Genomic DNA, 13993 nt, shown 5'->3' on the forward strand with positions numbered 1-13993 from the left:
TAGATGGTCCCTCGGCCTGACCCAGCCTCAGGGCTCTTCTCCCGTTCTTTGCCGTGCCGTTCCTCCTCTCTGCCTTGCTTTCTCTTCCTGCCCCCTAAACAGCCAATCGGCCGGCAGATCCAGGAACGGGGGGGGGGGGGGGAGAACTTGGCACCTGAACGCTTTCCAGTTTTTCATTCAAGGCAGGAAGCAGGCCACAACAGCAGGGGGGCAGCCGGAAGCCTGCCCCAGCTCTCTGAGGGCATCGCCCCGTTTCAGCTCTGTGGCCTGAGCCCGGCTGCCCATCTTGCTGCCCGCTTGAAAGCTCGGGAAAGCAAAGCCCGCGCCCCGTGGGCGATACCAGGATCCGGATGACACCGGGACGCCCGGAGAACGTCGCCCACTTTCAAAGGGCTGCGGGAAGACAGTGGCAAGAGGGCGGGCGAGGGGAGCCCGGGGCGGTCGGGCGGTCCCCGTTCCTCTGCCAGCTGCAACAGCAGGGACGACGAGTCGAAAAGGCAAACGACAGAAGGTTTTGCGATTCAAGCAGCAGCGCTGCTTTAATATCAAAACAACAAAAGCGCGAGCGCAGTCTCTGTCCGACGGGGAAAGGGCTCCGGTCCCAGGAACAAGGAGGGCGACCCCAGGGGCGGCCCAGGTAATCTTCGAGAGGGGGCGGGCGATCGATCGATCGAAGTCAGGGGAGCCCAGCCTCTACACGTCAGGAACGGGGTGAGGAGGTGGAGGGCAGCAGGAGCAGGAAAATACAAAAATAGTGTCTTTAGGGCAAGGGTGTGGAGAGAGCGGCAGCTTCAGTCACTGACCCAGAACGGCTCCGCTAGCTCCCAATGAAGCCTGGGCTGGCACGGCTGAGGCCTTCCTTTGCTACAGGAGCTGGGGAGGGGCAATCCGGCGGGGGCAGCCCAGCCTACTCGGCCATCCAAAGCTTGAAGGTCCGGTCGTAAGAGCAGGTGGCGATCAGCTGCCCGTCCAGGGAGATGTCCAAGCCCATGACTTTGCCCTCGTGCCCCGCCAGGGTTTTCAGCGGGGACCAGCCCGGGTGCGTCCAGACCTTGGCCGTGTTGTCGTAGGCGCCGGTGAGCAGGAAGTTGCCGTGATTCGCTGGAGGGGGAGAGAGAACGCTAAGCGGTGGCGGAGGAGCGCTCGGAACACGGAAGAGCAGAAAGAAGGGGAAACGGGGGTCCGCCTGGAGCGGTCTTTCTGAACCTGCTCCCTTCCAGACGTTTGGGTCTACGACCCCCAAATCCTAGCTTGGCTGATGGGAACTGTGGTCCAAAACCTCTGGAGGCCACCAGGTCGGCTACCCGTGCCTCTTTAGGCACGGTCGGCAGCCGCACCACTCCAGCCCCCAAACAGAGGAGGAATAGTTGCTGCTGGAGGGGGTCGCGCTCCTTCTAACCACCTCCACCCAAACAGCTCCCACTGCAAGGCCCAGGCGGCTGCAGGACTTACGTTCAAACTTCACCCCCGTGACCAGGTTCTGATGCGCAGGGATGGTGTAGATGCATCTCCTCTGGCGGAGATCCCAGACCTTGCAGGAGTTGTCGCCGCTGCCGGTGGCGATGTTGTACCTGCGAGGAGAAAGAGGAAGAGAGAATGATGGATTATGTCGGGGGAGGGGCCGTTTGTTGGGGTGGCCGTGGGGCGGGATTACACACTGCACGTGAACGCACGCACGCCCACCCACACACCGGCCCAGGGGTGGTGGCGGCGGCGGCAAACTGGCTCTTACCCGTTGGGGGAAAAATTGATGCCGTAGATCTCCTTGAGGTGCCCCTCCAAAAACATGATGCAGCGCCCCGTGCGCAAGTCCCACACGCGGCCAAAGGCGTCGAGGCCGCTGGAAGAAAGGGGGGAGGAACGTCAAACACACTCGCGCGTGCGCCTCCCGACGCCCCTCCGCTGAAAGAAGCCATCCCGACCTGGGGCCCTCCAACCGGGCTGGGCTGCAAAAAATCCCTATCATTCCCAACCAGCTCAGCCAATGGCAGTGGTGTAGTGGAGGCGGGGCTTGCAGGGAGGCGGGGCCACAACTTATTTTTTTATGAGCAGGGTCTCTGACGTCATCTGCCAGCCCCCTCGGACTTCCCTGTTCCCTCCGAGCTTAGCTGCAAGCCTCGCGGTCGCTGGCTCCAGAACCGAAAACGGAGCCGGGATTTTCCAGAGGCAAAAGAAGGCCAAGGCCTCCTTCTTCTGGACTTTTAGGACCGTTGTCACTGGCCGTGGCCGCGTGGGCCTCACTCGCGAACGCCCTCCGGGAACATACGGCTTGCAGATTTACCCCGTGGCGGAAAGGGAGCCATCGTTGTGGAAGGCGATGTCGTAGACCCCTTTGCTGTGCCCCTCCTGGTGCAGGATCTCCTCCTGGGCCTCCAGGTCCCACAAGCGCCACGAATGGTCATAGCTGCAGGGGTGGGGCGAGGGGAGAAGAGAAAGCAAACACGGAGAGGGGGTTACAAAAGGGTTCAGCAGGGTTCCCCCCCCCGCCGGCATGCAGACGTTAGGAGGGTGCCCGGGCGGTCTGTATCAGGGGTGTTGAATTCCTTTCAGTCTGAGGGCTGCCTTCGATTTCCGAAGAAGCCATCAGGGGGAGCATTCCAGTGGTGGGCAGGGCCCAAAGACAAAAACGTACCAGCCCCTTGCAGCTAAAAGCTCTTACTGCCTTTAACGCAGCCCTTAGGAGAGGGATTTCAACTTTTTCAGAACAGGGCAAAAAAGCCTGGAAAAGATCCAAATGAACCAAGGTGGGGGGAAGAGTGTGGAGCCTCAAGACAGGCCGACATTTGAGACTGCCTGGATTTAATCGAAGCCGGGTTAATGCTCTGCAGGAGGTGACCTTTGCGAACATTTTGATGGGTAGGCACACGGGGCAGGGCTTTTTCAGTGTTGGCCCCGCAGTTGCAGGACTCGCTCGTATCCTGGCGTACGTCGGCCGTCATCTTTGCAATTCTAAAGACGCGTTTGTCCTTAGCGGGTTTCATGGCTCTGATTGATGGGAATTGTTTTAGTGCATGATTTATTTGAATGCTTGCATTTTGGTCTTTTTCGTACTGTTGGGCTTTTATTAGGTATTAAGCTATAGCGGGATTTTAACTGTGCGTTACTGAAGCTTTTATGAATTTTGTGAGCCGCCCTGAGAGGGCCGTTTTGTCCCTGATGTCGCCCTTAAGGAAGGGTAAACAAAGAAAACACACAAAAATATAAACGCCTAAAGGCGCAATCCTATGCGTGTTTAGACAGGATACGGCAGCTTGCCGTGTAAACCCCTTACCAGGTGGTGCCCAGGAACCTGCCGGATGGATGCCACGCCACACGTCCCACTCTCACCGTGTGCCCTTCGATGTCAGCCACCGGCTCGTCACTGAAAGAAATACAAGGATGTCTCATTGGGGATCACAGAGGGCACTTGCTATCCTCAGGAGACCGAAATAACGGGACGGTCACAGCCAGTGATGCAAAGTCTGGTGGGGGAGCAACCTTATGGAATGGCGCAGAGGTCAGCCCGCCATCGGACGATTTTTCTAAGCAGCGTAAGGCGCAATTTTATGTATGGTTAGACAGGAAAGAAAGGAAAAAAATCGCCAGCCTTTTTTCCTGTCTAAACACGCACAGGATTTTGGCCTTACTTGTTTTACTTGATAAAAGTTTATATAGATTTTGCTGCATCGCGAGATTAAAATCTGTCGCCGTTCGTCTTTGCAAAACGGCGTTTGAAGCAAAGGAGGCAGCCTAGAGCTCAGCGGCGGAGGGAGACTGAACCCCAACGCTACAGGCGGAGGGCAAGTCCCAGACCGAAAGCGGGAGAGCTGAAATCAGGACTTGCGGTGGAGAACCGAACACACAGGCTGGGTTAAGATGACTTCACGTCGCTGCAGCTGTCCGTGTCAGACAGAAACAAATCGCTTCTCCCGAAGGCCCAATTAAAACCAGAGGCAGCTCTTTCTCTGTGTTCCCCTGGACGTGCCGCAGACAAACCCGGCTGCCTTTCCCAAGAGTCGTAGCATTTGATCGGTTGGAACGAGCGCAGGCTTTCGTCCCTTTGGTGGCCGCTCGCGCGGGGGGGGGGGGGGCGCTGTGACACCGCAAGGGGAAAGGCACAGCCCAGGAGGAGACAGGCTTAAAATGGGGGTGTTGGTGGGCAAAAGAGGAGAGCTGTAAACACCAGGTCGTGGCGGGATGCAAGAAGTATCCCAAGCAAACAGCCATCGCTAAAGGGTTTCAGAGCGGGCGTCTCCAACGTGGTAGCTGTGGGCCCACAGACACCTCTCCCTGCACCCGCCAGGCTGCCTGCTCACCCAGAGTTTTATTTTATTCCTTAAGAATTTTAAAATTAATAACGTTTCAACTCCTCCAGCGCCGTCTTTATTTCGGTTCGTAAGAGGGGCTGTGCGTTTTGAACGGGCGAGCCCTCCTCCTCTGCGGCAGCCATTTTGTGAGGGTGCCCACAACACACACACACACACACTCCAAAAAAATTCCAAATGTGCTCGCTGGCCTCAAAAAAGAAGCAGCAGTGACACAGAACAGCAGAAGAGCTATTGGATAAAGGGTTATGAAGAAAGAAAGGTTAAGTGTCGTGCACGTCTCTTTAGAGGCCCTGCGCTAGTTCTGCAATGGATCACGCTACTCTGGATTTAATTCAAGAATGTGTCCCCGTATAAATGAGAACGCATTTTCTTTTAGTAGAATCATAGAATAGCAGAGTTGGAAGGGGCCTACAAGGCCATCGAGTCCAACCCCCTGCTCAATGCAGGAATCCACCCTAAAGCATCCCCGACAGATGCTTGTCCAGCTGCCTCTTGAAGGCCTCTAGTGTGGGAGAGCCCACAACCTCCCTAGGTCACTGCTTCCATTGTCGTACTGCTCTAACAGTCAGGAAGTTTTTCCGGATGTCCAGCTGGAATCTGGCTTCCTTTAACTTGAGTCCAGTAATTTGGTTAAGGTATCTTTTCATGGGTGGCTAGGGTCAGCGGTTCTTAAATCCCAAGGTGTATAACCTCTGGGCTGCTTTAATGTGTCCTTCCCTACTGGGAATGTTGTAGTCTACAGGAAATAGCCAATGGGAAGAAGCCCAGGTGCACCTTTCGAGGCTCCAGAGCTTGACTGAACCATCAGCTGCGCACGAGGCCAGGTTCACGTCCTTCTTGTCCTGGGAGAGGGTGGCCTTCGGGTGGAAGACGATGGATCCCACGTTGGTATTGTGTCCTTGGGAAGAGAAGAAAACAGACGGCCGATTCATTCTTAGCTTGTTTTTTCTGTTTTGCGCCTGGCTCTTTCCCCCTATTGCTTCCAACCGATTCCTGATCGGAAACCGCTCCAGATCCCAACGTTGGTTCAAAGCTAGAGCGTTTCTCACAGCTACTTTCATCACCCAAGGCCTCCTCTGCCAGTCCACTTGGTTTATGGTTAGCCATGGAGGAAGGAGGAGTATTTTAACTGATAGAAAGCTCATCTTTTTATCAGCCTGCTAAAAAAGCTGTCTGCAGAAGGAAATCCTTCCTCTCCTGCATGACCAGCATGTAAACAGATATCGGCCACAGAAGAATACAACGTCACTGAATCCCAGGATAGACTCTCCCCACCCCCCCAAAAAAGACCACGCAGCATCTTTTCCATCACCCTTGGAGGAAAGCAAAGAAAAGCAGGCTTCTTTGGGGGAACCGGGCCGGGGGCAGGAGGGGAGAAGATACTGTACCTCTCAAAGTGTGGATGAGACTGCAATCCGGGACAGACCATAGTTTGCAGAGGCCGCTCCTGTGGGCAGAAAAAAAGGTGGTTGTAAGGAAGGAAGGCTGCCTGGCATTTTATTATTTTCTTAGGAATGAGGAATGATTTTCTGGCTTTACAAACAACATTCAAGGCAGTGTAATAATCTGTGGAGTCCTAAAACCACCGTTAAGAAATGCGTTGTCTGAACTGAGCCCTTGAGACAAAATCCGAGTGAAAGGGGCAAAAAGCACGAGCGCGTCACAGCACCCTCTGATTCTAGCTAATAGGTGGGGTTAGTGGGAGCGGGGAGGAGAAGAGAGAGAGAGAAAAATCCTTACCAACAAGCTGTAGCCAGGAGCTTGGAGTTGGGACTGAAGTGGCAGAAGGAGATGGGGCGGTCGTCCCCGATTTGGCTGCAGAAATTATTCAGAGACTGAAAGAAGAAGAAGAAGAACGGTTCCTGCCACCAGAAGAATTCACAGAGCTGACTGAAAGGAGATTGATTCAACACGAACAAGGGAAGGAACAAGGCGGTTCCCAACCTCTGCCCTGAGTGGCTTTAGGAAGTGTGGGAGCATGGGGACTTCCTACACAGAGAGTATTTCACTTGGTCTGCTCTAATGGGGCAGTTGCTTTCCAAGTCAGGGGGAGACGGGACAGGGAAACGGGGCAATTGCACCAGCCCAGCCCACCTCATCCCTCCACGTCCACTTTCCTTGCGTGTTGTGTCTGGAAATGCTTAGCAGCAGTAATGCTGGGAAAAGCGCAGAAAAAGGCAACTAAAATGGTTAAGGGGCTGGAGCATCTCCCCTACAAGGGAAGGTTACAACAGCTGGGATTGTTAATTCCTATGCATGTTTAGCCAGAAAAAAGGCTCTGTAACTCCCAGCATGCTCCACCAGCCATGCTGGCTGGCGGAGCATGCTGGGAGTTGTAGGACATTTTCCTCTGTCCAAACATGCACAGGATTGAGTCCTAAAGAAATAAAACAACATCAAGCGTTTGGCAGAGGTCTTTCCCAACCCTGATTCTGAATATCCTTCAAGCTGGATGTCCTGGGGATTGAACCTGTGTCTTTTTGCATAAAAAGAGTGTGTTCTACCATTGAGCTATGACTCAGAGGGCAGACACACCCGTAAAGGCTCCAGCCTTCCTGCGAGCTGACTGGAAGCTCCAGGTCTCGGGTACCTCTAGATTTGCCATGAAGCGTTCCTGTGCCAGGACCACCAGACCAGTCCGACTTACCCGCAGAGATTTGTGTAGCTCTTGCTTCTGGGACGTCCGCGTGGCCTCGGGAACCTCCTTGAACATCCGAGCTTCATCCAATCGCTTCACTGCCCTGGGGCGGGAAAGAAAACCCAAACGAACAGATCAAGAGCTTCCTCACATTCAAAAAATGCCCTCCCTCCCCACGTACGGGTTTTTATGGTGACAGTTCTCCCAAGGAGTGCGATTTGCCTTTGGGGCAGGGATTTGAAGCCCTGAGTTCCCACGCCCCACCTGTAGGGACCGCAGATGTACAAAGCCTCGTCAAGGTTGGCACCCACCTCTCCTGTCACCCAGCACTTACCGGGGGAGTGAGTAATTGGCGATCCACAGCCTGGCTGTCTTCAAGGTATTCGGCCCTTCGTGGTACCAGGTTTGCTGATACTAAAAGGGAAACAACAGCAAAGATTTAAAGGTTTAAACATGATGCCTTTTAAAATAATAATAACGATGACGATGATGAAATAGGAACCATAATAAACAATTCCCATTTATGGATCACCCCATAGCTGAAGCTTTGTGGTCAACACAGGCAATAAAAACAAACAGGACAAAACCAACGATAAAATCTCTCTCTCTCTCTAAAAGTAGCAATAATAATTTAAAATATTTTTAAAAGAAGAGAAATATTTAAGCACGTCAAACATGGGGAAATACCATTTCAAAAGGCAGCATTTAACAAATGGGTAAAAGTAGAACACGTAGCAGCTAAACATTACTTTACAAGATTTTTTTTTTAAAAAAGGCTAATGTATTTGGCATGTTGGAGGTGAAGCAGAGGACGGTACAAAGAGCTGTGGAGTGCACCCAGTCACTTCACCTGGACACTGGAAATTGGGAGTGACAGTGGTTTCATAACATGCTTACCTCCTCTTTGGATTTCTTGGACTTTTCATCGTCTTTCTTGGTTTTCTTCAAGGCATCCGTGCCCACCACCGAGAGAATATTACGTAGTCTGCCAAGAAATGATGCCAAGGTTAAATGGTCTTTGTTTAAAAGTCAAGCCAACACGCTGGAACGACAACGAGACTGAGTCATATTCTCTCTCTCTCTCTCTCACCTCTCCCTCCTTTCCGCAGGGCCTTCTCCGAAAAGCGTGATGGGCTCCCCGAGGGCTCGCAGGCAGGCCTTGACCTCAGAGTCATCCGTGGAAACGTTGATTTGCCTGGCGCGCTTCCTACGCTCAAACTCCGCCAGTACTTCTGCTTGGCGCTCACTGATATGGTCTTCCAGGTCAAAAACATCACCTGATCACAGAAGAGAGACGGGACGTTACGGACACAGCAACCCAGTCCGGAGCCTGCAATGCCTCTCACCCCTGATATTCATTTATTTACAAAATTTGTACATCTCTCCACATCTGAAACAGATTCTGGAGTGGTCAGCATAAGAAGTAAAATAGTAAAAGATTAAAAATTAAAACACCACTAAAATTATACTTTTATAAAAAACAGAATGCCAATAAAAATGTGGTTGTCAGTTGAGGAAGACTTCCTGGAAAAGAGCTGGTTTTCAGGAGGCGCCGGAAGCAACACAGTATTGGCACCTGCCTGACCTCCGGGGGCAGGGAGTTCCACAGAAAGGGGGCCACCACGCTGAAGGCTCTGCTCCTGGTGGACTCCAATTGGGCCATAGCGTCATGTGGAACTACCAGGAGCGGGCCCTGCAATGATCTCAGTGACTGGGCAGGTTGGTAAGGGAGGTGGCGCTCTCTCAGGTATCCTGGTCCCAAGATTTCAGGGCTTTGTTCACTAGTACAAAAAACGTAAACCTATCCCAGTAGCAAATAGGCAGCCAGAGCAGCAAAGGAGTCGCATGCTGAAAAAGAGCAGCTCCCGACAACAGCTGCGTTCTGCACTAGTTCTAGTTTCCGGAGCAGCCTTAAGGCCAGCCCCACATAAAGTGCATTGCAGTAATCCAGACTTGAGGTTACTGACGCCTGTACCACCATCGCCAAGCTCCAGAAGAGGTTGTAGTTGGCGAACCAGTCGAAGCTGGAAAGAGGCACTCTGAGCCGTCATGGCCACTTAGGCCTCCAGCGACAATGATGGATCTAGGAGTACCCTCAAACTACGGACCTGATCTCTGAGAGGCAGTGCAACCCCATCCAGAACAGGCAGTGAGCCTGTACCACGGTGACCCTCGAAGAACAAGGGGTCGGGTACAGCTTCCTTTGCCCCAAGTGAGCAACCTCGGTCTGATCCAGCATGGCTTTTCTTATGTTTTTAACGATCAGCTGAAGAGCGGCCTATAAGTGTTCTAAACAAGCAAACCTTCAACATCAGACAACCTATTTTTCCCCGACAGCGGAGGCAGCTTGCTCTCCACTGCATCTCCTTAAGCCGTTTGCTGCCAAATCCTTACCTGTAGTGATGTTAATGTTGCCAGCCTCGATAGCCGCTTTGACCGCATCCCTGCCCAACATCCCGGACTCCCCCTTGAGGAGACGCTCCCGCTCCTTCTCCTCCAGGCTTCCGTAGAAAATCGGGCCCTTCTTTGCAGGCGGCCCATCTCCCTCGTCCGAAGCCTTTGCCTTCGCCCCCTGCGAGGAGGAAACGCAGAAGCGGGTTTTGGAGGGCGGCGAACGTGGCTTAATGGAACCTGCCCACAACTCATCTCAGCTGACGTTACAAGAGGACGCACAGCACACAGGAGAAAGGGGAGATTTCCTCTCGCCCATGGCTGTTGCACTAGAGCAGAATGAAAGTCCACCTGGGTATGTCACATTAATTCACCAGGGTTGATTTCCAACGTGGATCGGATTGATTTAGACTTATTTATAAACCGCCCTCCATCCCTGCGGATATCAGGGCTACAGACCCTCTGTGAACTTGACCAAAACAAGTATTCCCCAAAACTAAATTGCCATACAATGCAACACTTGAGAGGCAGACTGATTGGACAAACCCAACTTAAAATCACTAGGAAAACGAAGACGTTGAAAACTAACGCACTGAAAAGACTGCAGTGTGGGCACCAGGTGTACCTCTACTAAGTCGGGGCTCCACGGCAGAGAAGGCGGACTTTCGAGCTGTTCTAGCGGAGCGAGGCGATTAACTCCAATCTTTCTGGCACCCAATTCTATCTAACTCTACTCCCTTCAGTCAACCACCAGGCTTTCTAGCAGGGTCCACAGAGGAGGCGTAAGAGGGGGGTAAGCAGGAGTGGGGGTCAGCAGTGGACTTTCAAAATGGCCCCAGTTCTAGGGTGACCCTATGAAAAGGAGGACCGGGCTCCTGTATCTTTAACAGTTGCATAGAAAAGGGAATTTCAGCAGGTGTCGTTTGTATATTATTATTATTATTATTATTATTTATTTATTTATTTATTTATATAGCACCATCAATGTACATGGTGCTGTACAGAGTAAAACAGTAAATAGCAAGGCCCTGCCGCATAGGCTTATATGGGAAACCTGGTGAAATTCCCTCTTCATCACAGCAGTTAAAGCTGCCCTCTTTTAAATCTGGTCACTCTAGTATAGCTCCTGCAGCTTTAACTGTTGTGATGAAGAGGGAATCTCGCCAGGTGCTGCATGTATACAAATGACACCTGCTGAAATTCCCTTTTCTATGCAACTGTTAAGATACAGGAGCCCTGTCCTCCTTTCCATATGGTCACCCTACCCAGTTCAGACTGGGCATACAGGACATTGGACATACAGGTGCTGCTGGTTAATTTTGGAAACTGGGCTTAGGCTGCGATCTTATGCATGTTTGGACAGAAAAAGGTCCTACAACTCCCAGCATGCCCCAGCCATGGCTGGCTGGGGCATGCTGGGAATTGTAGCACTCTTTCTTTCTTTCTTTCTTTCTTTCCATGCATAGATCCAAGGGAAGGACTAGTAATTCAGAGCTCACAAACGATGGAGGTTCCCGGCATGCCCCAACCAGGCATGAGGCCTTGGGCATGCTGGGAACTGTAGTACCTTTCTTTCTATCTTTCTGAACATGCGCAGGATTGTGCCCTGAATCACAGTTTTATTTTCTCTATGATTGTACTCCGCCTCGAGTGCCATTTTTCTTGGTTAGAAAGGCGGGCTACACAACTCCCATCACGTCCACGCGGGCTGGGGGATGATGGGAGCTGTAGTCCGAGGCGTCCCGAGGGCTCCAGTTGGGGAAAGCTGGTCGAGGTGTTCCCCGTTCGCTCCATATCTAGACCTCGGAGCTGAGCTGGAAACCGAGCAGCCCGGCCTGGCCCGGCCTCACGCCCCCTCCTCCTACCGGACTCACCGCAGGGCCCCGCGACGAAGCCATCGCGCTCCGACGACCCTTTTCCTCCGCAGCCCGGAAAAAAGGCAGCCCCGCAGAGGGCTCCTCACAACCACTTCCGGGGCACCGGGTCCCCGGCGCGGCGCCCCAGCCAATGCAGTGCGAGCCGCTCTAGGAGCTGTGAGACTCTATGGCCACGCGACCTGGGAGCGCTTCCGGGCGGCGGGTGCCGCCGCGGGGCATGCCGGGAGCCGAGTCTCGCCAGAGAAGAAGAGAGGCTGGCGGGGGGGGGGGGCGAGTGCGCATGCGCCGCTAGGGAGCGGGCCCGGCCGGCTGGGAGATGCTGCGGCGGAAGCCGACGCGCCTGGAGCTCAAGCTGGACGATATCGAGGAGTTCGATGGCGCCCGCAAGGAGCTCGAGGTACGGGGCAGGCCAGGGGGCGGCCGGAGGGCGGGCTGGCCGGAGGGCCGCTGAGGTTGCCCTGATTTGCAGGGAGCTTAAAAAAGGGACGCTGCACTCTGCCCATGCTTAGAGGCACTCTGCCCATTGCTGAATGTGGGGAGGGGGGCTGCTGATGCACCCCTTGCCCTGGTTTCCAGGATACTTTTAAAAACAAAACAAAATATGCACTCTGCACCTGCTTAGAGGCATCCTGCCCATGGGTGCATGACATGGGGACAGCCGGCCACTGAGGTGCCTGTTGACCTCCTTTCCAGGATGCCCTTAAAAACAACAACCGCACTCTGCCCATGCTTAGAGGCACTCTGCCCATTGCTGAATGTGGGGAGGGGGGTCGCTGATGCACCCCTTGCCCTGGTTTCCAGGATACTTTTAGAAACAAAACAAAATATGCACTCTGCCCGTGCTTAGAGGCATTCTGGTTCCTGCTATTCACCCAGAGTACAACTGCCACCCCTTCTAGGCACAGTCTTCTGTGCCTTCAACTACTGTGTTTCAGGCGGACATTCAGGAGGTGAAGATTTCCCAATCTCTGCCTCCCTATTCTAGTGGCGACCTGTTGAATGTTCGCCGCTTCCATAGCTGTTCAAGGCTCCAAGTTCGCCTTCCATACTTTAGCGTGGGATGCATTTCTGTGTCCCCTCTGACTCGTGTACAAATAATTATTTTCTATAAGACAGGGAAGTTGGACGTGTTTCAGACTGAATTTCAGGGGAGCTGTCGGGGTGGCGTTCCAGTGGTGGGTGGGGCAAAAAACCACCAACATATTTTAACTTCAAGCTTTTGCAGAGCCGTAAGAAGCAACGCGAAGAGGTGGACGTGGTGGGAGCCGCCGATGGCGAAGGAGCCCTGGGGCTGAACGCCGACCACAAGAGCCGGGAGCAGTTGATCCACGACCGGATCGGCTACAAACCGCAGCCCAAGCCGAACAATCGCTCCTCCCAGTTTGGGAACTTTGAGTTCTAGAGGTGCAGGGTGGGCGGCTGCGGCTTGTGCAGGTCCCTGCAGGAACTTTGGATGAGGCAGGATTTCGTTTGAGATCATGAAACGTCAGTTTGGAATCGGCCGAGACGGTCGTCTCCTCGTGGCACTGAAGGAATTCATCTTTTCGGCAAAACCAGGCCTTGCTCTCCCCACACCCAAAACAAGATAAGCGCTCTGTTCCACTTGGTGACTTCTTGCATCCTCCGTAGCTTCAATAAAATGCATGTGGTTTTTCTAAGAAGTCCACAAGCGGCGTTTCATAAAAGTGAGTGTGCAATTTCCCCTCTGTAGTACAGACAGGCATAGGTGAGTTGGAGCGGACCGTGGCATTGTGATACAGCTCTAATTGCTGTCTTGACTGGGCTTGTAACATTTCTGGTTTGTTCATGTAACAGCACCCTCCCACCCATGTTCCCCAGCAGCTGGTGTATATAGACTTACTGCCTCCATCAGGACTTGTAGCCATTGATGGCTTTCTCCTCCGTGAATTGGTCCTACCTCCTTTTAAAGCCATCCAAACGCTCGCCGTCACTGTGTCTCACGGTAGCGAATCTCACAGTTTACCTATGTGGTAACTTCATATTTAATTTTGTACCCTAACGGACTTGCGTAGTGCAATGCAGCTGTTAAACACTCCACACCACTTCTGTAAGATAGATTCGGCTTTATTAGGTACATACAGGTCGATATTTATACAATACCATGGATTTAATAATATACAGCCAGCGCGGCATTGCACTAGAAAAGGTATTACAGACGGTCCCCAAACATGTTAAAGGCACCATTGTTTCTCGGATGCATCAGGGTACAGAACCATCAACATTATCCTGGGTGGGCTAGAATGAAGTTTGGCTGGCTGTTGATGGGAGAGAGAATACTGTTTTCTTTCCACAATCACACACGAGACAGACATCAAGATGAAGACATTTGTAAAGGGCAGATCCCCCCCCCCCCAACCTCCGTCTGTAATGAACAGTGAAACATGAACCATTAAGGCTGGGGTGATACCGGTACTCTCGCTAGAGTTCTAGTCTTTGTATATGTCTATAAGCGGCCGGTCTTATGCGTGTTTAGACAGAAAAAAGTTCTGGTGGCTGGGGAATGCTTGGAGTTTTAAGACTCCCCCGTCTAAGCATGAACAGGATTGCACCTCAAAGGGATGCTATAGAGAGGCCTTGCAGCTCTAGCGCAATGCAGCCCCCGTTTCAATTAAAAAAATAAAAAAAGATGTATGGAACACCACATCGGTCAAATTTAGCTTGGGTAGCACTCTAACCAGTTTTAATATTTTTTAAAAAAATCCTTGTGGAGAGTACAGTTGGGGGAGACACTCACCTACCACTGCTGTAGTGTCTGAAAC

General features: G+C 52.6%; 2 protein-coding genes across 2 annotated transcripts; one reads left to right on the forward strand and one right to left on the reverse strand.

Moving 5' to 3' along the window:
* Positions 1-512: 512 nt before the first annotated feature.
* Positions 513-11294, reverse strand: PRPF4 (pre-mRNA splicing tri-snRNP complex factor PRPF4). The gene is made up of 14 exons (XM_063144723.1): positions 11211-11294; positions 9340-9517; positions 8036-8222; positions 7843-7930; positions 7280-7359; positions 6955-7048; positions 6048-6142; positions 5696-5754; positions 5082-5205; positions 3272-3361; positions 2282-2404; positions 1733-1840; positions 1453-1571; positions 513-1101 (listed from the first exon to the last, which is right to left on the reverse strand). Exons 1-14 carry the CDS (start codon positions 11232-11234, stop codon positions 908-910), a joined length of 1563 nt encoding a protein of 520 aa, XP_063000793.1. The 5' UTR covers positions 11235-11294; the 3' UTR covers positions 513-907.
* Positions 11295-11487: 193 nt separating this feature from the next.
* Positions 11488-12898, forward strand: CDC26 (cell division cycle 26). The gene is made up of 2 exons (XM_063144636.1): positions 11488-11610; positions 12439-12898. Exons 1-2 carry the CDS (start codon positions 11530-11532, stop codon positions 12613-12615), a joined length of 258 nt encoding a protein of 85 aa, XP_063000706.1. The 5' UTR covers positions 11488-11529; the 3' UTR covers positions 12616-12898.
* Positions 12899-13993: the final 1095 nt, after the last annotated feature.

This window comes from Elgaria multicarinata, chromosome 19, assembly GCF_023053635.1.
Source record: "Elgaria multicarinata webbii isolate HBS135686 ecotype San Diego chromosome 19, rElgMul1.1.pri, whole genome shotgun sequence".
NCBI classification, from domain to species: domain Eukaryota; kingdom Metazoa; phylum Chordata; class Lepidosauria; order Squamata; family Anguidae; genus Elgaria; species Elgaria multicarinata.

Coding starts and splice junctions, on each gene's coding strand:
- PRPF4 (XM_063144723.1), bottom strand. CDS start 11,234: ATGGCTTCGTCGCGGGGCCCTGCG. Junction 7,360..7,842: donor CCAAGAAATCCAAAGAGGAG/GTAAGCATGTTA, acceptor TTTCCCTTTTAG/TATCAGCAAACCTGGTACCA. Junction 1,102..1,452: donor CACGGGGGTGAAGTTTGAAC/GTAAGTCCTGCA, acceptor CTCCCCCTCCAG/CGAATCACGGCAACTTCCTG.
- CDC26 (XM_063144636.1), top strand. CDS start 11,530: ATGCTGCGGCGGAAGCCGACGCGCCTGGAGCTCAAGCTGGACGATATC. Junction 11,611..12,438: donor GCGCCCGCAAGGAGCTCGAG/GTACGGGGCAGG, acceptor AAGCTTTTGCAG/AGCCGTAAGAAGCAACGCGA.